We start from the raw sequence: 24,218 nt of genomic DNA, 5'->3' as shown, positions 1-24,218 counted from the left end.
TTTTGTGTTTGAGTGTTTGTGTGTGTGTGCTTGAGTGAGTGTGTTTGTGTGTGTGTGTGTGAGTGTTTGTGTGTGTGTTTGTGTGTGTTTGTGTGTGTGTGTGTGAGTGTTTGTGTGAGTGTTTGTGTGTGTGTTTGTGTGAGTGTGTTTGTGTTTGTGTGTGTGTGAGTGTGTTTGTGTTTGTGTGTGTGTGAGTGTGTGTGTGATTGTGTGTGAGTGTGTTTGTGTGTGTGTGTTTGTGTGAGTGTGTGTGTGTGTGTGTGTGTGTGTGTGTGTGTGTGTGTACTGGTTTATATATCCTGGTGGGGACTTTAACCTGAATACACACAGACTCATGGGGACTCGTGTTACGGTGGGGACCTAAATTGTGGTCCCCACGGGTACAAAAGCTTATAAATCATACAGAATTAAGTTTTTTGAAAATCTAAAAATGCTGAAAGTCTCCTGTGAGGGGTAGGTTTAGGTGTAGGGTTGGGGTAGGGCAATAGAATATACGGTCTGTAGAGTATAAAAACCATTATGCCTATGGAGAGTCCCCACAAGGATAGCTGACCAGATGTGTGTGTGTGTGTATATAGCTAGATTTATAATGCAATTTATTAATTTAGTATAAATGTATTAATTTAGTATTAAGTATACATTTTAATTCCACTGTTAACACATCAATTTGAGTGAAAAATGTAACTTCTAACACAATTTTGTAATTGATTGTGTTAATAATTTGTAATATAAATAAATAAAAAATAATTAGTCAAATAAATAAATACAAGTACAATAATTATTAAACAAATAAATAATATAATAATGAAAAAAATAATTAATATAATGTATACGCAACTAATATTATACATATGAATAAATGATTATTATAACATTTTTATTATGCAAGTAAAGAATGTGAAAATTATTATAACATATATATATATATACACAACTAATATTTATTATATATTTATAATGCAATTTATAATGCAATTTATTAAAAATCAATTACAGTAGCCTATTTATTATAGTATTTTCAGTAGACAGATTAATTAATTTTTTTTAAAGTTCAATCTTATTAATTATAACTTGACTGTTAGCACAACAATTTGAACTAAAAGTTAAATGGAAAAACTGACATGAAAATCTGATGACCATGTTGTCCAGCACAAGAAATATTCCTATATTTCTTCATTTAATGTTTTAACCTTTAATTGTAAATATTTCAAAGTGGGTTTAAATTGAAGTTTAATCCTAGATTTTCATTGTGGTTTCAGACTTTTGGACCATATCAAAGTACAATAGCATTGGCACATCCTCACTGCGTCCCAGTTTGTGTTCTTGTTCTCTATTCTGTGCTGTTTTTTTAGAATCAATATTTTAGGTTATGAGTGTGTTCGCACTGAAAAGTCAAAAAAGTGCACTTCAAATTTACAGTTAAATAACTAGAAAATCTGTCAGACGCCGATGTAGGATGACAAAATAACCTTGTATACACTCTTAAAAATAAAGGTGCTTCAAAAGGTTCTTCAAGCGATGCCATAGAAGAACCATTTTTGGTTCCACAAAGACCCATTCAGTCAAAGGTTCTTTAAAGAACCATCTCTTTCTTACCTTTTTATAATCTGAAGAACCTTCTTTCGCCACAAAGAAGCTTTTGTGAAACAGAACGGTTCTTCAGATGTTAAAGGTTCTTTATGGAACCATTTAGACAAAAAGGTTCTTCTATGGCATCGTGAAGCACCTTTATTTTTAAGAGTGTAGTTCATAAACTAGACGGTTGAAGTCATTTGGGACACAACTACTATTATTATACCACCATAATACTTTTTTATAGGGACCTGAACACTGGAAGTTGTTTTCAAACAAAAACAAGAATGTTATTTGACTACAGTGCAAAGAGAAATACAGTCTCTTTTGCGTTACAGCTCATTGGGTGTCATAACCTCAAGCCAAGACAGGAACCATATATTTCACTTTTTGCACAAAAGCCTGTTGCCTAACATAACTGTGCAATCATCTGTGTGATCATAGGCCTGCATTCTGCTAGTTATGATGTTTTCATGCTTTGCTCATTATGGTTGATGGCAAATGATTTGCTCTGCTGTATAATCTCTAGATAACCAACATCCACACCTTTTTACCTCTGACTTCATTTTAGTTGCATGTGCATTTAAGATAGATTTTCTAACATATAAATTAATACTCACATACTTAGTGTGCAAACGAACATGTGTTTAAATCATCAGCAACAGCAACCACAGAATATGAGATCAAACGCTGTCGGTTCATTCGCAGGAATAGAGCAGGAGGAAATTGTTATGTAACATACATATTATAGACTTCAAAGGCTAATGCATTGTTGGGTGAAAACAGGATAGATTCAAATAATATTCCCATATTTGTCTCTTGCATTTAAACAAAGGATGCAGATGAAACTTAGTTTTTTGATTTGGAGAAGCTGTTGCTATTTTTGTCAGTGTGTCTGCTTAGAAATATGAAACAGATCTACTTTGGATTAGCCTAAGAGAGATTGATGTCATTATTAGATATTGATTTGCAGAGGCAAATATCATGCATGATTGCTGTGTGTACAATTATAGACATTTCAAATGCAGAGTAACCTTAAATAATTTAAGAATAATATTAGGCTCACTTGATTAACAATGCATCATTTTTAGAAAAAGCATGTTAAAATGTGAGTATCTAATATGATCATCAGGCTTTTGAGGAACGCTTATTTGTTCATCTTTCAATCATCGTTGTTTTGCATTGCATTATATTTTTAGATCATCAAAACTAAGCATTTAAATATCATCTTACTACATATTATTGGCAGATATACAGAGTGATGACTGATATTTATATCATTTTAAGTAAATATCTGCTATAATGTTATAAATATCTAATTGATTTACATTACAAGCTTCGGAATTTCATCATATAAATATCAGCATCTGCACCAAATTGCATATTTTTGCTCAGTCTGGATATTTAAAAAAAAAATGAGGTGTTTTTTTTCCTCCTTATTCTCACTATATCATTCTATATGAGTCATAAAAGTCTGATGTACTACATAAAACATATATACAAACTTTTTAAATATGTTTAATTTTTCTGACTATCATTTCATATGTCAGGCTTCACAGGGTTAAGAAAACTACTCTCTCTGTCTGAACATGTACAGCAGCCGGTATCTCAGCACAAGCATCTCTAGTGTTTATCCGGTCCCAGTTTCAGCCCATGAGCCGGACTGTATTTGTGAATGGGATATAATCAGCACTGACTCATTCACATCCGCTCTCAGCTGGAACTCTTGTCTGAGAGACTTATGGGAGGTTTCCTCTGAGGACATGAATACTGAGTCATTTCCAGTCACTTATGCTTTTTTCTTATATCTGGAAAATAAGGTATAGACCTATTGAAAAAGTTTTAATAAACAGCTAAAGTCTCAGAGGTCGCTGGGCAGGAAGGCATTGTTATTTTCACAACCTTGTTTCCTTTAGTCTAGACAAACGCACAACTGAAACATTCAAGAAAGAAGAACCTCATCACACACTGATGAGTGTCTAAGATAAACCATCTCTTGAGTTTAATTACAGTGTTTAGTTAAACAGAACAATCACAGTGTCACATTCCTGCAGGAGCAGCACATGCAATAATGGACAGGCCTTTTACGAATAAGCATGTAATTCTCATTAAGTTTGGCTCTGACCCTGGTAATGTCTCAGGAATCTCTCAGAGAGCATTGCACTCCCACTTCACACATTAACAAACAACTGCCTGTAATACAGCTGGACTGAGCAATGCTTGCGACTGTAATACTGTTAGATGTTTGTTCAAATCCAAAGTATGAGCAAACACCACTAACTTACCTTTACATTTTCATTTAATCATTTAGCTGATGCTTTTATCCAAAGCAACCTATACAAATGAGGATCAACAAAAGAGCAATAATGTAAGTGCTGTGAAGTCTCGGTTAGTCTAATGCAGTGCACGTAGCAAGGTATATATATATATATATATATATATATATATATATTTAAATAAAAAAATAAATAAGTAGTTAGAATAGAAATAGAATAGAGAGTGCAAGAGTGTTAGAGGGTCAAGTTTTTTTAAATAAATAAAAAGAACCCAAGTAGATAAAATAGAGAGTGCTATTGTTATTAATAGTGTTACTAATAAAACACAGAAACAAAACTACACTGTAAAAAAAATGATTTTTTAAATCTGTAAATAAAACAAACATGTTGGTGTTTAAATATGCTTAAAGGGGTCATATGATGTTGCTAAAAAGAACATTATTTTGTGTATTTGGTGTAATGAAATGTGTTTATGCGGTTTAAGGTTAAAAAAACACATTATTTTCCACATACTGTACATTATTGTTTCTCCTCTATGCCCCGCCTTTCTGAAACGCGTAGATTTTTACAAAGCTCATCGGTCTGAAAAGCGAGGTGTGCTGTGATTGGCCAGCTATCCAGTGCGTTGTGATTGGCCGAATACCTCAAGCGTGTGACGGAAATGTTACGCCCCTCAACATACTGTGCTGCCCTGTCCGGCCGGAGCGACGAGACAAAAACATTAAAACCCATTATAAACGAGGCATTCGTTGCATCCAGTATGGACATAATTATGGACGGATTATAATGACTTATACTGTCTTTTTACGCGTTGCGTTGCATCGCGCCACGTAAACATAACACCATGTCTGCATTTGTGATCGGAGAAATTACAAACAACAAGCACTACTCTACACTGCTCAAAACTCGCGTTTGAATCGTCAGTGGCAAATCCTTTAAATATAAAAACGTACTTACAGTCTGTGAGTCAGAACAGCCGGCATTGTAGTCTACTCTACCAGGATCAGGAAACAGTCCTCCATAAAATGCGCTGCACACATCTGAATATTTGGGTTGAAGTGTTCTGGAACAGTGTTGTAAATACAACTTAACCACTGATTTCTAGTCGTGTCCTCTTTTGGAAGACCAAACAAAGTAGTTTCGCTTTCACAACGAAACAGTGTAACACACCGCGCGGCCTTGAGTGAGCGGCGGCGGTGGATTCGACGAAGGAGGCTTGCGGCAACCACATGTGATGTCCCCGGGCTGGACTCCGCTTCGTCCACGGTGAAAGCCGATCCGGTGATCCACAGCACTAAGTTGATGTATTTCCTCAGCGACCAGCACGGATCAGCTCCAGGCATGACGAAGTGGATATCGTCCTCTTTTGGAAGACCAAACAAAATAGTTTCGCTTTCACAACGAAGCACACAGCGTCTTCACGACATGGCGGCGGCAACAACAAAACTACAGCGAGAATAAAAGTTACGCCTTCTTTCTTTGCGTGAACATTTGGGCGGCGTTATGCAAATCTTCCCTCATAGTGATGTAGGTATGTGGGGGCGTGTTAGAACGAGGCGTTTTACACTCTTAAAAATAAAGGTGCTTCATGATGCCATAGAAGAACCTTTTTGTCTAAATGGTTCCATAAAGAATCTTTAACATCTGAGGAACCTTTATGTTTCACAAAAGGTTCTTTGTGGCGAAAGAAGGTTCTTCAGATTACAAATAGGTAAGAAAGAGATGGTTCTTTAAAGAACCTTTGACTGAATGCTTCTTTGTGGAACCAAAAATGGTTCTTCTATGGCATCGCTTGAAGAACCTTTTGAAGCACCTTTATTTTTAAGAGTGTAGGTAGGTGTGGCTGACTCTTAACTTTTATAAAGAATATCTCTTTGGATTTGAGACTTTAGTCTTAGCAACTTTACAGATCTTCTTTATGCACCAAGAGCTTGTAACACTCCAAAGAGAAAGGAAAACTTGAAATCGCATCATATGACCCCTTTAAAACCATGTGCAAATTCATCAGTCAACACCATTGCTGAGCATTTTCTCCGTAAAGACAATCACAAAACGCTGTTTGATACTGCCCCTGTTTCCTACATCACAATCATTTAACCAATCCCATCAATCTGCGGGGCAGGGCTTTTCATCCACTGGTCATAGGTTTCTATTTACAAAGTGTGTTTGAACTGGGAAAAAAAACCTCATTTTGAAAAAAACAGCCTTTAAAGATATGTATTGTAACTGAAATCTCTAGAAATGCAAATAGATAAAGTGCCTATAGTTTTGTCTATAGTGTCTCGTCCAGTGTTGGGGAAAGTTACTTTTAAAAGTAATGCATTACAATATTGCATTACTCCCTAAAAAAGTAACTAATTGTGTTTTTGTGGAAAATAATGCATTACACTACTTTTGACGTACTTTTTCTCATCTGGGCTGGGCTTTCACATCAAAAGTGAAATGAATAAAGCTCAGGCTGAAGGAAATGTAAATTCATGTCTGTACAGTAGAGGCCGCAGCTCAAACAAACCTCAGTTGTGCTGCCATTCTGGATTGCATGAAGAATAGAACGCAGTAGAAGTTCAATGCACTTCAGTAAAAACATTTTTTAAATGAAGCACAAATGTTATGTTCATCTAAAGTCATTTTTGCTTTACCCGCCAACACTTGTCTCACCTTAGTAGAATCGTTTTGTTGCTAAGTTTAAAATGGGGAAACATCAGATCTCATAACAAAAATGAAAAAGCCGAGGGAATAAAGTGTAAAAAAACATGTTCTATTTTAAACGTTTTATTTACAAATTTTTCAGTATAATTTCAGATTGAAGTATACAGAGAAGTGAATATGCCGCGTCTATATAAACATCACTACATTGCATGACTTATTAAATCACAAAATAAAAGAAAATATCTTAATGTACTTCAAAACAAGAATATAGTCTTTCAAAATTATGTAGAGAGAATTGTAATTATGGGGAAGAATGAAAGGTTTTGGATGTAACATCACACCCGGAATGCTTCAAAATGACTTTTGAAGATCTGTCCACTTCAGTGAACACCAGCACCAGAGGGTCAATCACAGACTGCAACAATCTCCTGCCATCCGCTTCACTCCTCACTGGTCATCTTGAGCAGGTTCTGCTTGTCGATCTTGAAGAGCCTCCACCCTTCCTCCAGCGAGAGATCAGACGCTCCACGCCGCTTGTAGAACTCGATGGAGGATTTGTTCCACTCCGCCACGATGAAGTGCATGCTGCTGCACCGAGTCCTGACCGCCGTCTGCAGAAAACCAGTCAATGATTGGAGAAAACTGACTGAGTACGCGATATACTGCCAGGAAGAAGATTAGAGGTGCTGTAATGTTAGATCATTAACCTGGGACTAATTATTAACTAGTATTGTATACTTTGAGCTTTGGTACCCTTGTGAAAAAAGTACACTTCAGCATGCTTTTAAAAAAATAAACAGAAAAAAAGCTGGTGTAGACATTTTTTTTTTTTTAACTCAGAAGTTGTTTGTAAATTTCACAAATAATTTCAAAGAAAGAAACGGCGAGTAACACATTGAATTAAATGTGAAAATTTTAAGGAGAAAGACTGAATTAGTATTTTCTTGTAAAATGTACTCCATTAATCTTTGTTTTATTTTCAATTTCAATTTTTTTTACAGTGTATATACTTTAAAATATACATACTTAAGTGCAAACTGAATGTGATGTTTTCAGACACTTAACTGCGTGCTATTTGCAATTTAATTAAAATAAATAAAATAAGTTTATATTACATCAAATGCATACTTAATGTATGCATAGTAAAAATGCATAGTTTTTTGACTCACTTAAGTAGGACTAAGTAGTACATCTTTATGTTTATGGTTAACTAAAATATACTTTAATGTGATTTCTGTGGAAACTTGAATGAAATGTTTTTAAGTAGGCTATATTTGTAATTTCATATAGTAACGATGATGTCGAAATGTAGTACATTTAAAATATATTAACTTTCAATGTAATATTAAACAGTTAAAATGATAATCAAGTACTTTATATGCGCTGTAGTATGTTAGTCAACACATCAATATAAGTGTACTTCTTTAAAGCATGACAAAAGTTGATTAAAACATGATTTAAAATGCACTTTGAAGTAAAACATCATTACAAAGTGCACTTCTTAAAAGTGTACTTAAGTGTGTTAAGAAACATAGTCACGAAAGTGTCTCTTTAAGTAAATTTTATATATATTTTATAGTATTTTTAGTTTTAAAAAATACACTTATACGATATTCAATACAATTAAGTGCACTTCTTTTTCACAAGGGTAACTATGTGATCTGAACAACATACATGAACCGTTTCCTCACAGGCCATTTGGTGCTATATAAAGGAAGTTGAAACTTACCTGACTCAGTTTCTTCAGGATTTCAGAGCCAATTCCAAAACCTCATTTTAATAGCCATATTTGACCCAAAGTTGGGTTGAAACAACCCAGCATTTTTTTAGAGTGTAGGGTTGGGAACACTGATCTACATAATTACTATTATTATCAATCTCTATTATAGATCAGTGGTTGGGAATCAAAACATACTAGAAAGACTTTCATGACTTTCCAAAGATGTTTTTGTAAAAGTAAACGTTGCTGTTGTCATGGCAATTAGCCGGGTTCTTCCCCAAAATTCTAAAAGATTCATTCATAATTAATTTTATAATTCATTACATTTATATAGCGCTTTTCTAGGCACTCAAAGCGCTTTACATTGTCAGGGGGTATCTCCTCATCCACCACCAGTGTGCAGCATCCACCCGGATGATACGACGGCAGCCATAGTGTGCCAGAATGCCCACCAAACACAAGCTTATTGGTGGAGAGGAGACAGAGTGATGAAGCCAATCAGTAGATATGGGGATTGTTAGGAGGCCATGATGGTCAGAGGCCAATGGGCAAATTTGGCCAGGATGCCGAGGTCACACCTCTACTCTTTTCAAAAGACATCCTGGGATTTTTAATGACCACAGAGAGTCAGGACCTCGGTTTAACGTCTCATCCGAAGGACGTAAATTCATGGAATCGTTCATTCCTTGCAATTCCCATCCCTAGTTGTGAGTATTGGATCAAATCCATACGGTGCGTCTGTTAGTTTGGGGCGTATGGTAGTGTGGTGTTAGGCTGGGACGTCCCAGCTGTTGTGGCCTTACCTCTGGTTTATTGTAAATGTTACGCTATTGTAAGCGATCTTTCAGTTACCTCCCCGCCCATCCATGTACACGCCATGGGCAATGTACATGGCAAAGCAAGAGACTGTAGCCTGAAGACAATAAATTACAGAGGGGGATTGGATAAGATTTCTTTGCAACTGTCGAACAACTCAAAATCTCTGTGTTGAACGTTCAGATTCACACACACACACACAAAAAATCACTTTACATTCCAGTGTTCATGTTACAGTGTTACTTCAATAAACAGTTCACCCAAACATGAATATATGGCATTATTCACTTACCCTCATGTCAAAATTTCCCAAAATTTGAAATCCCAAATAGTGACCACTTCTCTAAAGCAACAAAAAGGACAAAAACCCCAGCATGAAGTTTGTTTGTTTTTTAAGCCATACAGTGTGAACAGACCCAAATTTAAGTTGATTTTCTAATTCAGTATTTTTGTCTTGTTTTCCAGTACAAATATCGAAACATTCTTAAATCAATATGCATTTACTTGAGAAGCAAAATGACTTAAGTCCTGTTTTCTGAAAAATGTCTCAAAATGAAGTGACTTTATGTTTAAAATAGGAAAAAATGTCCACTAATGAGGTCAGAAAAACAAACTCGTTTTTCCTCTAAATTAAGTTTCTTTTTCGGACCCCTTTGTAAGATTTTTTTTTCTTGTGTTAAGCATCAAGCCACTTAATTTTGAGACATTTTTCAGAAAACAAGACTTAATATCTTAAGCAATTTTGCTTCTCAAGTCAAGTAGATGTATCTTGATTTAAGAAGAAACAGGAAAAATACTGAGGAAGAAAATCATTTTTGGCAGTGTGTATACTTATATATTATTCCTAAAATCTCATTTTTGGGTGAACTAACACTAATGAACTACATGCACGTCATGTTTATTGTATGCGTAACATGCGCACTACAATGCAAAGTGTTACCAAACACAGTTTTTCGTCATTATGCACAGAAGCACGCTTTGTAACCCGAGTGTCAGTGGGAATTTACACACTCCTGATGTGCTCACTTCAACCTGATATGGAGAAAACAGAACAGCATGACATACTGTTCATTGAAACACAGAGCTGAAGCACAGGTTTAGTCTTACCGTCGGCGCTCTGATGCTGTTTGGGCACTTCAGCCACGATACAGTGATAGAACGGATGATCTCCAAAGCCGTCCTCCAGCAGATCTACAGGAGCCAAAGAGCAGTCAGAAGAGTGAAAACACAAGCTACAAACTCTGACAACGTCTAAATGTACTCACCTTTCTCAGTGAGAACAACTTGATCTTCCATTTCCTCAAATTTGGCCAGTTCCTAACATGAAACATGCATATTCGGGTTTGAAAATGATACATTTAGGATTACTAACTATACTGTAACTCTTCAGATCTCATCATCACAACATCTGAGGTCAAAAAAAAAAAATAATAATAATAATATATTGGTGTAGAAACAAATTTCACTCATAAATTGCTCAATAAATTTCACAATTTGAATATAAGAATAAAACAAAATAATAATAATAAAATAAAAATAATATAAAGAAAACTACAAAGAAACCAAGCAACACATTGAATTAAACATGATATTTAGAAAAAAACGGAACTACTATTTTCTTGTAAAGCATACTTCAATAAAATGTATAACTTTGAAAAATTTTTTTGCAGTGTAGCTACACAGTTTTTAAACTGCCTTAAATAGCACCAATCTGGTTTAAAACTGAACTACCCATACCTTTATTAAATATCATAAATAATAATAGCAATAAAAGTCATCATATAAATATTATAAATAAACAAATAATAGTATTAATGAAATAAACAGCAATGAATATAAAATTACATAAATATAAAAGGAATAAATAATAATAAAAAAATAAAATCATAATAAATAAATACAAAGAAACTGCAAGTAACATTAAATTAAACATGGAATTCTGAACATCAGTCAGGTTTAAAACTGAATTTCATACCTTTATGAGTCGCAGTATGTCAGACACGTCCTTGGGCTCGGCTTTCCGTAATATAAAATTGGCCATTTTCTTCTTTTACTCTTCTTCCCTTTTCTTACTAGTCCTCTGTATGTGAAACGTAGTAAGATTTGTTTCTTCATCCGCTTCTCAGAGGTTTACCCTCAGCTACAAGCCTCAGATCTGCTTTCTTCTGCTTGGAAAGGCATCAGTGGCTGGTGTGATGAAGCGTCTGCTGAGCTCAGAGCTGCGACGCTTCCTCCTTTTATTGATGCTCAGGAGGGGCAGAAACCTCAGGCCACTCCCAGAAAAACCTGCTGTGCATCGGGTCCTTCCTGAAAAAAAGTGGCCTGTTTGTTCACTCGAAGCAACATGGGTTAATGTTTATCGTTCTGGAAACTGGTTTATGTTCTTCATTTTCAAACCGCAGATCATGCAAAGGTCATGTCCTGTACATAAGCATCCTGATTTACCAAATAAAACAGACCTTTGAATTTGCTAATGCAATCTGACAAACTGTGGGCAATGCATTTGCACAGATGGAGATTTCATATTTGACAATTATATTATTTCTATAATGCATATAGGCCTATATTTAAAAATTAGTATACAGAGCAGATTGGCTGATATAATGCTGGCATATACATACATATAAAAATACACTTTAATGACTGAAAAATTAAAATGTGCACTAAAATAAACACTTATTTTACACAATATTTACTCTAAATGAACAAAACATGGAAATAGATATTCAGCAATAAACAACAAGACTGTCAGCAGATTTGACTAATGACGCTTTTGCTAATCAACAAGTGTATAATCTGATCACGAAAAATAACCAAATGTTCAAATAGCAGTCATTAAAAGTAATAAAAGTATAAATTAAATCATATAAATAACAGCAATACCATAATACTATGAATAATATAAATATAAAAATATAAAATTAGAATAATAATCAATAAAAATAATATAAATAGTATAAATAAATTATAAATAAGTTATAAAAGTAAAGTCAGTGCATATTTGTGTTTTTTTAAACAAGTAATCTGACCACAAAAATCACAAAACAGCAAAATCACAAAATCAAATATCAGTCAATAAAAGTAATAAAAATTACAAATAAAATAAAATGATAATATAAATAATAGCAATAAAATTAATAATATACAAAATGTAAATATTATAAATAATAGTATTAATAAAAACATATAATAAATAAATTGCATAATATGAAAATAAAATTAATAATCAAATAAATAGTTATAAAAGCAATATACAGAAAGTCGAAACTTGTATTTTTTTTTTGAAAACATTTTTCCAAAATTCACAAAATAAAGGTTTAAGCATCACGATTTTACAACCAAAAATGCATCTTGAATATGAATGCATCCCTGAGGATCGAAGGAAACCTGCAAAAACCATATAAAACAGCATTCTGTCAAGTCTGCATGTGATTTGATATAAATCAGGGCCAGCATGCATGAGGAAGTTCACTGTTTTGCCATGAGTTTGCCTGTGGTGTATTTTGCCATGAGGTGCTTTTGTGTATCGTCAACACAACTCGACTTACAGTTGGTTTGATGGAAATTACAGTTACGGCAAAAATGCAGGACAAAAGTCCATATAGCGCACAGCCTGTGGATATTTCTGATTTTCTGATTTTTATTACATTTACATTTAGTCATTTAGCAGATGCTTTTATCCAAAGTGACTTACAAATGAGGACAATAGAAGCAATCAAAACCAACAAAAGAGCAACAATATGTAAGTGCAAATGACAAGTCTCGGTTAGCCTAACACAGTACACGTAGCAAGGTGTATACAGTATATATATTATACACACACACACACACAAAGAAAAACAAGTAGATAGAATAGAAAAAATAGAAAGCTAGTGTTTTTAAATAAAAAAAACATAAATAAACAAAGTAGAATTAAAATAGAACAGAGTGCTAGAGTTAGAGGGTCAAATAAAGGTGGAAGAGATGTGTTTTTAGTGGTTTCTTGAAGATGGTTAAGGACTCAGCTGCTCGGGTTGAGTTGGGCAGGTCATTCCACCGCGAGGGAACAGTTAATGAAAAAGTCTGTGAAAGTGATTTTGTGCCTCTTTGAGATGGCACAATAATATGCCGTTCACTTGTAGAATGCAAGCTTCTAGAGGGCACATAACTCTGAAGTAATGAATTTAGGTAAATGGGTGCAGAGCCAGTGGTGGTTTTGTAGGCAAACATCAATGCCTTGAATTTAATGCGAGCATCTACCGGTAGCCAGTGCAAATTGATGAACAGAGGTGTGACATGCATTCTTTTCGGCTCATTAAAGATGAATCTTTCAGCTGCATTTTGGATTAATTGTAGAGGTTTGATAGAAGTGGCTGGAAGACCTGCCAAGAGAGCATTGCAATAGTCCAGCCTGGACAGAACAAGAGCTTGAACAAGGAGTTGTGTTGCATGTTCTGAAAGAAACATCTTATATATATATATATAACATCTTCCTAATGTTGTATAAAGCAAATCTACAGGACCGGGCAGTTTTAGCAATGTGGTCTGAGAAATTCAGCTTATCATCAATCACAACTCCAAGGTTTCTAGCTGTTTTTGAAGGAGTTATGGTTGATGAGCCTAACTGGATGGTGCAATTTTGATAAAGTGATGGGTTTGTTGAGGTGAGGTGAGGTGATGGTCCGTCATCCAACAAGAAATGCCTGTTAGACATGCTGAGATGCGAGCAGCTATCATTGGATCATCAGGATGGAATGAGAGGTAGAGCTGAGTGTCATCAGCATAGCAGTGATATGAAAAGCTATGTTTCTGAATGAAAGAAACTAGTGACGCCATGTAGACAGAGAAGAGAAGTGGTCCAAGAACTGAGCCCTGAGGCACCCCAGTAGTTAGATGTTGCAACTTGGACACTTCACCTCTCCAAGATACCTTGAAGGATCTAATTGTAATTTCATAGTAATAATAATTCCATAATTTAATATATTTTATTTAATTAGTCATTTCACCTTCAATGGTATGACAAGTGTTTCTGCAAATATTTTCATATATACTTTAAACAAAAAGATGTTAAAAATAACTAGGGTGCAGATGATGGAAGAACTGGAGAGGCTCTGCAAGGAGGAATGGCAGAGGATTCCCAAATCCAGGTGTGAAAAACTTGTTGCCTCTTTCCCAAAAAGACTCATGGCTGTATTAGATCAAAAGGGTGCTTCTACTAAATACTGAGCAAAGGGTCTGAATACTTAGGACCATGTGATATTTCAGTTTTTCTTTTTTAATAAATCTGCAAAAATGTCAACAATTCTGTGTTTTTCTGCCAATATGGGGTGCTGTGTGTACATTAATGAGGAAAACAAATTAACTTAAATGATTTTAGCAAATGGCTGCAATATAACAAAGAGTGAAAAATGTAAGGGGGTCTGAATACTTTCCGTACCCACTGTATTTGCACATGCAGCTGGATGACATATTAATGTATTAATATAGCTAATATTACAACAGAATATCCTGCACTGAGTGACTTTAAATACTGATTTGTCCATTTGTCTTGACACATGACACATATTTCACAGAGTTTTTGCACTACACCTTTGACCCAAACATGTGACTGACCTTTGCTGCACACACAAAAACACAGACCATTACAGTAAAATCAGCTCTCTGGGGAGCAAACGTTTCCACCGCCTATGCAAAACAAAAGAAACTGGCCCCTTTGTTCTTACTATTTCTATATTCATTTTCAGCAGTGCTGAAAAAACAAAAGACAAAAAAATCAGACCAACTGATGCAAATTCTGAGGCAAAAATGTATTTCGTTTTTTCAGATTATAATGTTCTATTATTAAAGAATCAAATAGTTAAATCAATAATTGTATAATAGTCCCACATGCATAACTTTATTGTCTGGCAGTTCACACGTTTGCACTTTGGCCTTAACATCTGTCTGGGACGGGGTCAAGAAACAGCCTTATCTAGTCTTTAGCAGCGTGACACTATTATTGCAGCTGTGCATGTTTGCAGTAATACAGGCCTTTCCTTAAAAACAGTCCAATGTTTCCGGTCTCAACACAGTTCAAATGTATTGCAATGACAGCAGCTGCAAAGCATCACCCTGCTGATTTTCTACACATGTAGTTTCAGAAAAACACCCGTTTTGTTTTGTTGGGGTTGTGCTATAAAAGCTGATTCTACATCGCTCTCTAGTGTCAGACGAATCAGTTCACATTCTGTATGCTTGTTTGCAGATTCAGGATTCTCACATCTTTGACCAATGAATTTCCATTGCTAATAATTTAAAACTATTGTTGGGAAAGATTTCCATTTGTATTTCAGATAGCAATCTGTAGAGTTAATAGATTTAAAACCATTTCACACAGCAGCTGTCTTAGTATCATTATGAAACTATTAGTGTTTTTATTAATAGTTTGACTTCTTTTAAATGTTAGATTTTGCATTTTTAAATTTGAGTAATTTTGTCATTATTTAATATTTCTATACAGTTTTTATTAGTTTTAGTTTTTGTTATTTTAGTACATAAAGTTAAAAATGAAACTAATTTGTATTAAAAAATCTTGCTTTTATATTAACCTAAAATAAACAAATAAACATAAAGACAAAAAAAATGAAATTAATTTGTATTAAAAAAAATCTTGCATTTATATTAGCCTAAAATAAATAAATAAATAAATACAGACTAAAAAATTAAATTAATTTGTATAAAAAAAAATCTTGCGTTTATATTAACCTAAAATAAATAAATAAATACAGACTAAAAAATGAAATGAATTTGTATGAAATCTTGCATTTATATTAGCCTAAAATAAATAAATAAATAAATACAGACTAAAAAATGAAATGAATTTGTATTAAAAAAATCTTGCTTTTATATTAACCTTAAAATAAACAAATAAACATAAATACAGACAAAAAAATTGAATTAATTTGTATTAAAAAAAATCTTGCGTTTATATTAACCTAAAATAAATAAATAAATACAGACTTAAACATGAAATTAATTTGTATTAAAAAAATCTTGCTTTAATATTAACCTTAAAATAAACAAATAAACATAAATACAGACAAAAAAAATGGAATTAATTTGTATTTTTAAAAAAATCTTGATTTTATATTAACCTAAAATAAATAAATAAATAAATAAATACAGACTTAAACATGAAATTAATTTGTATTAAAAAAATCTTGCTTTAATATTAACCTTAAAATAAACAAATAAACATAAATACAGACAAAACAAATGGAATTAATTTGTATTAAAAAAAATCTTGCATTTATATTAACCTAAAATAAGTAAATACAGACTAAAAAAAAGTAAAGGTGACAAAGGAATAATAAAATCAAGGATCTTTTCTATCTTTTTTTCTTTCTTTCCTCCACATCTTTTCCCAACTTTTTCATATTCCCATATGCAGTGATCTAGCATACCTGTAAACTCTGTGCATCTTAAGCAAGTGTCAGGGACTTTTTCATGATTTTATGCAATACAGTTAGAGTTAATGTAAGTCCACATCAACCATTTATACTTCGTCATTTACTGAAAATCTTCCCCCTGTATTTATTTAATATTTATCCAAATATTTAAACTTGACCAGTCATAATGCATAAGTTGATATCATTGATTGTGAAGCCGCACGTTTGCGTACGTGGAAGCACAAAGAGATTTGAGACATAATGTTGTGTGTTAGCTCCTGATTCTGGAGGAGTATAACAGCAGCATGCGGTATGAAGAGCAGTATATAAACTCAGTGTTGGAGGCAATAGAGGCGTCTGGACGGATCATATGCCCCGTGTGTCACGCGTAAGTGTTCGCCGTAAGCCATCACATACTAAACCAGTCTCTCTTGATAATGTATATAATGTGTTGCTCCGTATCTGCAGGAATAATCTGACAGTCAACAGTCATTTTACATCATGTCCATGTGGCCTTTACGTCAGCACCTTCCTCCATTATATGGACACTTGGTGTAATAAATGCATTATTTGATTGGTCTGGATGGAGTAGAATATAGTGTAATTAAACACTATTAAACTATGAAGTTTGCATGTGAGCACTAGATGAACGGACTGGGAAATCTTGGATCATTATGTAGGAACCAGTGGTATTTTAGTATCATTGAGATACTGTTGTAGTCATAGGGGTCAAAGGTCACTGCTGTGTATTTATTAGGGCCCTATGAATCAGTTTTATCTTTTGCCATTAACATTTTTCTGGATTCCTTTTTTCACCGCACCGTTTACTTTTTTTAAATCAGATTTAATGGATACATTTTTTTAATAGATAAATTTAAAAAAAGAAAAACTATCGAAATAATTGAATTGATGAAACCTGTACAGTTTAAGAACTTTTTATTATAAATTCAACAAAAAATCGAATTTTTTAGGGCCCTATGAAATCTGTTTTTTTCTTCCCAAATTCCATGTTTTCTGTTTTAATTCTTCTGGATTTCCTTTTAATTGCATTTCAATAATCAAAAAGCATGTCTAATCAATTGAATTCATAAAACTAGAACAATTTAATAATTAACATTTTTACAATTATAGGGCTTTATAATTTAATACAAATGTATTACCAAAAACTGTGGTTTTTAATCTTTTAAAATGTTTTTTAGTTTAAAGTAAATGTAGTTATGTTTTTTCTTCTTTTTCTAGATACAAATTTTTAGTCACTATTTTATTGTAGTTTTAGCTATTTTAGCATCTTAACTTAAACAGAATAAAAATATGAATTGTTCCTTTGGCAACTAGATGGGAAAAAAAACCAGTGTGTATATATATTTGCATTGTGACAGTGTATTTTAATGAAAGTGTTGCCGTTAAACACTTCAAATTCTCATTAATATTAAGAGATACTTTTTACAAGTGACAAATTTGATATCTCTTGGTGGTATTTGTTGTACTTTGACTTTGATTAAAATAAATATCAGTAATCTTCATTGAGAATATCTATCTAGACATATTAACATTTTTTTCATTGCATTTTATTTTAATTTTCGCTTTACAGTAATAAGAATTTTGGAAAGAAATGTGTTACACAATCAGAACCTGCTATTGAGTGCATGCGTTTTAAATGCACCGCAGCCATATATTTATCCATAAGCTGTTCTAGAAAAAATCTCACAATGCTTGTCAAGAACACATCAGTCATTTCACCTCTAAGCCAGAAATAAGCATATTTTAGCAATACCATGGCGTTTGCATTGTGACAGTGTATTTTAATGAAAGTGTTGCCGTTAAACACTTCAAATTCTCATTAATATTAAGAGATACTTTTTACAAGTGACAAATTTGATATCTCTTGGTGGTATTTGTTGTACTTTGACTTTGATTAAAATAAATATCAGTAATCTTCATTGAGAATATCTATCTAGACATATTAACATTTTTTTCATTGCATTTTATTTTAATTTTCGCTTTACAGTAATAAGAATTTTGGAAAGAAATGTGTTACACAATCATAAAAAAATGTATTATTTAAAATATAGCACATTTGATTTGTTTGGGTGAAATAAAAGGTTTTTGAGTCTGTTTCACATACAAGAAAATAAAACAAGTTTATTAAACATTTCTAGTTACTTTTTCAATTGATCAAACATCCAAGGGAAGTCTACGGTGAAGTGTTATTTCCGCACCAAAATAACTGTTTCCAAACCACGCCACATATTTCATCATTTAGTCAAACAGGAAGTCCTGCCTATTTCATGACAATTTAATAAAGTCCCATTGTGTCACTTTTCAAGAAGTCGAATCGATTCATTAAATTGAGATGCATAAAAAAAAATTTACATAATGGACAACCACATTTTCTTTTGCCTTTTAGCAACACAATTATTATACTGAAATTAAATCAGGACACTCAGCCCAATATTTCCACTCAGTTTTATTTCTCATGAATGTTTATTTCACATTCTCGACTCCGCATGACCCGTAAACCCCTACGGTGACATCTGAACTGTAACCGCTGTGCACATAACTTGAAAACATGATATAAAATTAAATACAAAACTGTTCTGCCTTCATCCTGTCATCACGTCAGACCACACGAGCCAGACGTATAACAACAGAAGTGTTATTTCCGCACCAAAATAACTGTTTCCAAACCACGCCACATATTTCATCATTTAGTCAAACAGGAAGTCCTGCCTATTTCATGACAATTTAATAAAGTCCCATTGTGTCACTTTTCAAGAAGTCGAATCGATTCATTAAATTGAGATGCATAAAAAAAAAATGTACATAATGGACAACCACATTTTCTTTTGCCTTTTAGCAACACAATTATTATACTGAAATTAAATCAGGACACTCAGCCCAATATTTCCACTCAGTTTTATTTCTCATGAATGTTTATTTCACATTCTCGACTCTGCAAGACCCGTAAACCCCTACGGTGACATCTGAACTGTAACCGCTGTGCACATAACTTGAAAACATGATATAAAATTAAATACAAAACTGTTCTGCCTTCATCCTGTCATCACGTCAGACCACACGAGCCAGACGTATAACAACGTTTTGCGATAAATCTAGATAATCTATTTGCATTTGACGAAAGTGCTGAGATCTTCCAGGAACTTGATGTACTCCTGATGCTCCAGCACCGTGCTCAACTCCGTCAGCTCATCCGCAAACGTGTTGTCAACGCCGCGGTCAGCCAGGAAGTCCATCAGATGGTCATACAGGGCCTAGAGAGTCAGAGGGGTCAGAGTTCACTGAAATCGGTTGTATTTCTACCCCATTTAAATTTTTCTGGATTCCAATTTAATTTCAGTAATCAAAATGCAAGTCTAATTAATTGAAATAATGAAACCTATACAATTGAACAACTATTTATTATCAAAAATTACATTTTTAGGGCTCTATGAGCGGCCTGTTTTATTTTTTCCCAAATTCTGTGTCTTATTTTTTCTGGATTCCATTTTAATGGCTTAATTAAATTAAAATAATCAAAAGGCATGTTTAATCAATTAAATAAAATGTAAAAAGTTATTGACATTTTTACAATAAGGCACTATGAAATTAAATTAATACGTTTACATTTTTTTGGATTGCTTTTTCCCCCATTTGAATTTTTCCGGATTCTGATTTAATGGTTATATTAGATTTTAGTAATCAAATTAAACTAATTAAATTAAATATTGAAACGATACAATTTATTCAAACTTTTACAAAAAAGTAACTTTTTATTCCTTTTTCTTTTTTTAAAGTTTGAATTATTCTGGATTCAGTTTTACTATTTTAAAGGAACGCTGAAATAATGAAACCTATACAATTGAACAACTATTTATTATCAAAAATTACATTTTTAGGGCTCTATGAGCGGCCTGTTTTATTTTTTCCCAAATTCTGTGTCTTATTTTTTCTGGATTCCATTTTAATGGCTTAATTAAATTTAAATAATCAAAAGGCATGTTTAATCAATTAAATAAAATGTAAAAAATTATTGACATTTTTACAATAAGGCACTATGAAATTAAATTAATACGTTTACATTTTTTTGGATTGCTTTTTCCCCCATTTGAATTTTTCCGGATTCTGATTTAATGGTTATATTAGATTTTAGTAATCAAATTAAACTAATTAAATTAAATATTGAAACGATACAATTTAACGACAATTTATTCAAACTTTTACAAAAAAGTAACTTTTTATTCCTTTTTCTTTTTTTAAAGTTTGAATTATTCTGGATTCAGTTTTACTATTGGATTCGAAAACTGTAAAACTCAACTGTTTAACTCTAGGGGCGTTGGAAAATGAGCCTATTTTCAAAAATAGTGGAGTGTTCCTTTAATTACATTTTAATAATAAAAAGGCAAGTCTATGAAATGTTTCATTTTTTCAGAAATTCTGTGTTAATTTTTCAGGATACATTATCAAAAATGGTGGTAACCAAATTAAGGCATAAAACATCAATTTAATTACTCTTTTAAAATGTAATCTATTGAAAATGTTACAATTCCTTTTTTAGGCCAATGGAGTTCTGCACAACTGAGGCTTACTGTTCAAATTCAAACATTAAAATAATAAAAATGGTGAAAAAAATTATTTCATCTGCATATAAAACATAAGAAAGGAGATATTTGTTTCAATTATATTTTGTGTTTGACTGTTAAAACAAAACTAAGTTAAAAATAAGTTAAATTGGGTAAATAAAAAATACAGTGGTTAAATTTAAACCCTTTTTCTACTGCTCATTGTTTAAGAAAGGTTATTAAAAAAATGTCAATAATTATCCATACCGAATGATATGAAACATTATATCGTGATAATTGTTTTTACTATATCGCCCAGCCCTGCTTTTACCATAAAAACTACTTTACCATGGTACTTTTTATTAGTTAGTGTCCATACCTTAACCATAAAAACAACTTTACCATGGTATTTTTGAGTTAAAACAACTTTACCATGGTACTTTTTATTAGTTAGTGTCCATACCTTTACCATAAAAACAACTTTACCATGGTATTTTTGAGTTAAAACAACTTTACCATGGTACTTTTTATTAGTTAGTGTCCATACCTTTACCATAAAAACAACTTTACCATGGTATTTTTGAGTTAAAACAACTTTACCATGGTACTTTTTATCAGTTAGTGTCCATACCTTTACCATAAAAACAACTTTACCATGGTACTTTATAGTTAGTGCCCACACCTTTACCATAAAAACAACTTTACCATGGTACTTTTCAGTTAGTGTCCATAGCTTTACCATGCTAGTTTTTGGCTCGTGTGCGTGTGGAGCAGCGTTTACCCTCGGTGTGCAGACTCCCGCAGCCGCAGGACAGTGAGGGCAGAGCCCGTGTCGCGGTGAGCAGCCTCGGCCTGGAGCCGGACGCCGCTCCGCTGCTGCTGAGGCTCCAGAGGGACCTGCTGAAGGTTCTGCTGCGGGGAGGCGCGCTGATGGACAGCCGGGCTGCGAGCTGAACCGCGCGGCTCACAGACTTCAGCATGACGGCGAGCGAGTTCGGTTGAGCTCAGAGCTGCTGGACGCGGATCGCACTGACGGACACACGTGGGGAAGGACACCGTGACCTCAGCACTCTACACCGGAAGCGGAAATGAGATAAAAGTCCTGCACGCTGTCAACAACATAAACACGTGGCTTCAGTAACTTCAAGCTGATCGTTAATACAAATCGTTTTTTCTGTTTGTTTGCTTGTTGATCTCCTAGATCCGTTATGCAGCTTTGTGGCGTATGTAGCGAGCATGTTCCTAAATACAGATGTCCAGCCTGCAGAATCAGATAGTAAGTCACTCATGCATGTCTGATAACTGCAACTCTATACCATAAATAGGTTTATCAGCTCACTTTTGCTTTTGAGACAAATCCTGATCAAATAAATAGCACCTTCCTTCCCCTTCTAGTTGTTCAGTGAGTTGCTTTAAAAGACACAAAGATGATGGTAAGTCTCTATGAAAGCTAATATTCTATTGACAGTTATTTTGATTACATTTACATTCATGCTTTTAATTGCTTTCAATATTTATACTGAATCAGTTCATGCATTTCCTGGGAGTCGAACCCATGACAACTGTTCAACTGTTTTCTACTTAAAAGTTGCATTATTATTATTATTCATTTAATATTTTTTATTGGTTGCATTATTTAATGTATTATTATTGGTATAACTTTATCACTCTTATTATATTACTATTATTACTGGCTTATATCATTTATGTTTTAATAAAATGTTTATAGTATTTATTATTATTTTTAATTATAATAATTTTTACTGATTACATTATATTTTATTATTATTATTTACTGATATTAATTTATTTGTTTATTGTATTTATATTTAATTAAATAGTATTATACTAATTATTATTGGTATTCATTCAATTCTATTGTATTATTACTAATATAAATATGTTATTAGTAGTAGTAGTAATACAAATGTTATTGTTATTAGTCATTTTGTACCTTAAACTACCAGACTGCCCTGAGCACAAAGTCAAAAATCAGTCCAAACCAAACTCTTGAAGTCATTATTTCTCTTTCCTCTGATAGATTCATGCCATCCAGTTAAAGAATCTGATTCAGCCTCCAGCAGCTCAACACCAGTGAGCAGCGGTGAGTAAGTTATCATCAATAATAGCTGCTTTATGGGCGATCAAGAGAACTTTTCTGCCTGCTTTTGATGATGATTTTGAACAAAAAAGTTCTATAAAGTTCAATAAATGTGTGTGATTTCAGCTGAACAGCCGTGGACTGTCGAGGATGTTCTTGATGAAGACAGTCAGACTGACAAAGTGCCATTACACAAACTTCAGCAGCTGGGTATGAAATGATAAACACCCCGTTCACATGATCTTTAACGCTGTTTTTATGAGATCAGTTACAGATGGTTTTCCTTCACACAGCTGATTCAGAGGCATTGAAGGGTCTGTTGAGGAATCCTCATCTCCGCCGGTTAATGATGTCCGTGGACTCGGCTGAAGATAAAGCCAAAGCCACGAAAGACGCCATGCAGGAGCCGCTGTTCGTGGAGTTCGCTGATCAGTGCTTAAAAATGATTGAACCGACGGAAGCAGAGAATGACGATGATGAATTCTGATTGGATCGCACTGTCACACATGGACCGATTCCTAACACAAGTGCATCAGGTTTTTACACAAATGTTAATGCAATCATGTAAAATTCTATACTAAACCAAGGTCTTTTGAATGCCAACAATGTCTTAAAGGAATAGCTCGCCCCAAAATGAAAAATGTACTCGCCCTCAGGCCATCCAAGATGTAGATGAGTTTGTTTCTTCATCAGATTTGGAGAAATGTAGCATTGCATCACTTGCTCAGCAATGTATCTTCTACAGTGAATGGGTGCCGTCAGAATAAGAGTCCAGTGAAAAAGTGGTCTGGTCTGAATCAGGAGAGAAATCTGCACAGATCAAGCACGGTTTACAACCGAATAGTTCAAAACAGTTCTAACAAATATGTGGGTGGATTTTGATGTGCGAGACAATAGATGATGGACTTTTTCACTGGAGGAAGCGTTATTATGGATTATGTACTCATATTTTAGCTGGAAGCAATGGTTTGAAGTTAAAACTTCTTAATGATGCATTTGTTTCTTACAAACACGCAGCTTTTGGCTTCACAAGACATTAACTGATGGACTGGAGTGAATTATTGTGATGTTTTTATCAGCTGTTTGGACTCTCATTCTGACGGCACCCATTCACTGCAG

The 24,218-nt window shown here is 33.6% G+C and overlaps 2 protein-coding genes across 2 annotated transcripts; one reads left to right on the top strand and one right to left on the bottom strand.

Annotated features, from left to right (window-relative positions):
- Positions 1 to 6,641: 6,641 nt before the first annotated feature.
- Positions 6,642 to 11,264, bottom strand: LOC107562183 (diamine acetyltransferase 1-like). Its single transcript, XM_016246770.1, has 5 exons — positions 11,009 to 11,264; positions 10,299 to 10,350; positions 10,141 to 10,224; positions 8,227 to 8,267; positions 6,642 to 7,108 (listed from the first exon to the last, which is right to left on the bottom strand). The coding sequence occupies exons 1-5, from the start codon at positions 11,072 to 11,074 to the stop codon at positions 6,938 to 6,940; spliced, it is 414 nt and encodes a 137-aa protein (XP_016102256.1). The 5' UTR covers positions 11,075 to 11,264; the 3' UTR covers positions 6,642 to 6,937.
- A 10,335-nt stretch (positions 11,265 to 21,599) lies between these two features.
- LOC107562203 (zinc finger HIT domain-containing protein 3-like) lies at positions 21,600 to 23,772 on the top strand. Its single transcript, XM_016246799.1, has 5 exons — positions 21,600 to 22,274; positions 22,394 to 22,431; positions 23,040 to 23,102; positions 23,226 to 23,309; positions 23,393 to 23,772. Exons 1-5 carry the CDS (start codon positions 22,207 to 22,209, stop codon positions 23,584 to 23,586), a joined length of 447 nt encoding a protein of 148 aa, XP_016102285.1. The 5' UTR covers positions 21,600 to 22,206; the 3' UTR covers positions 23,587 to 23,772.
- The last annotated feature ends 446 nt before the right edge of the window (positions 23,773 to 24,218 follow it).

This window comes from Sinocyclocheilus grahami, unplaced genomic scaffold (genome assembly GCF_001515645.1).
Source record: "Sinocyclocheilus grahami isolate Dianchi unplaced genomic scaffold, SAMN03320097.WGS_v1.1 scaffold811.1, whole genome shotgun sequence".
In the NCBI taxonomy this organism is placed as follows: domain Eukaryota; kingdom Metazoa; phylum Chordata; class Actinopteri; order Cypriniformes; family Cyprinidae; genus Sinocyclocheilus; species Sinocyclocheilus grahami.
The sequence above is the reverse complement of the archived record's forward strand: the minus strand, read 5'-3'. Positions and strand labels throughout refer to the sequence as shown.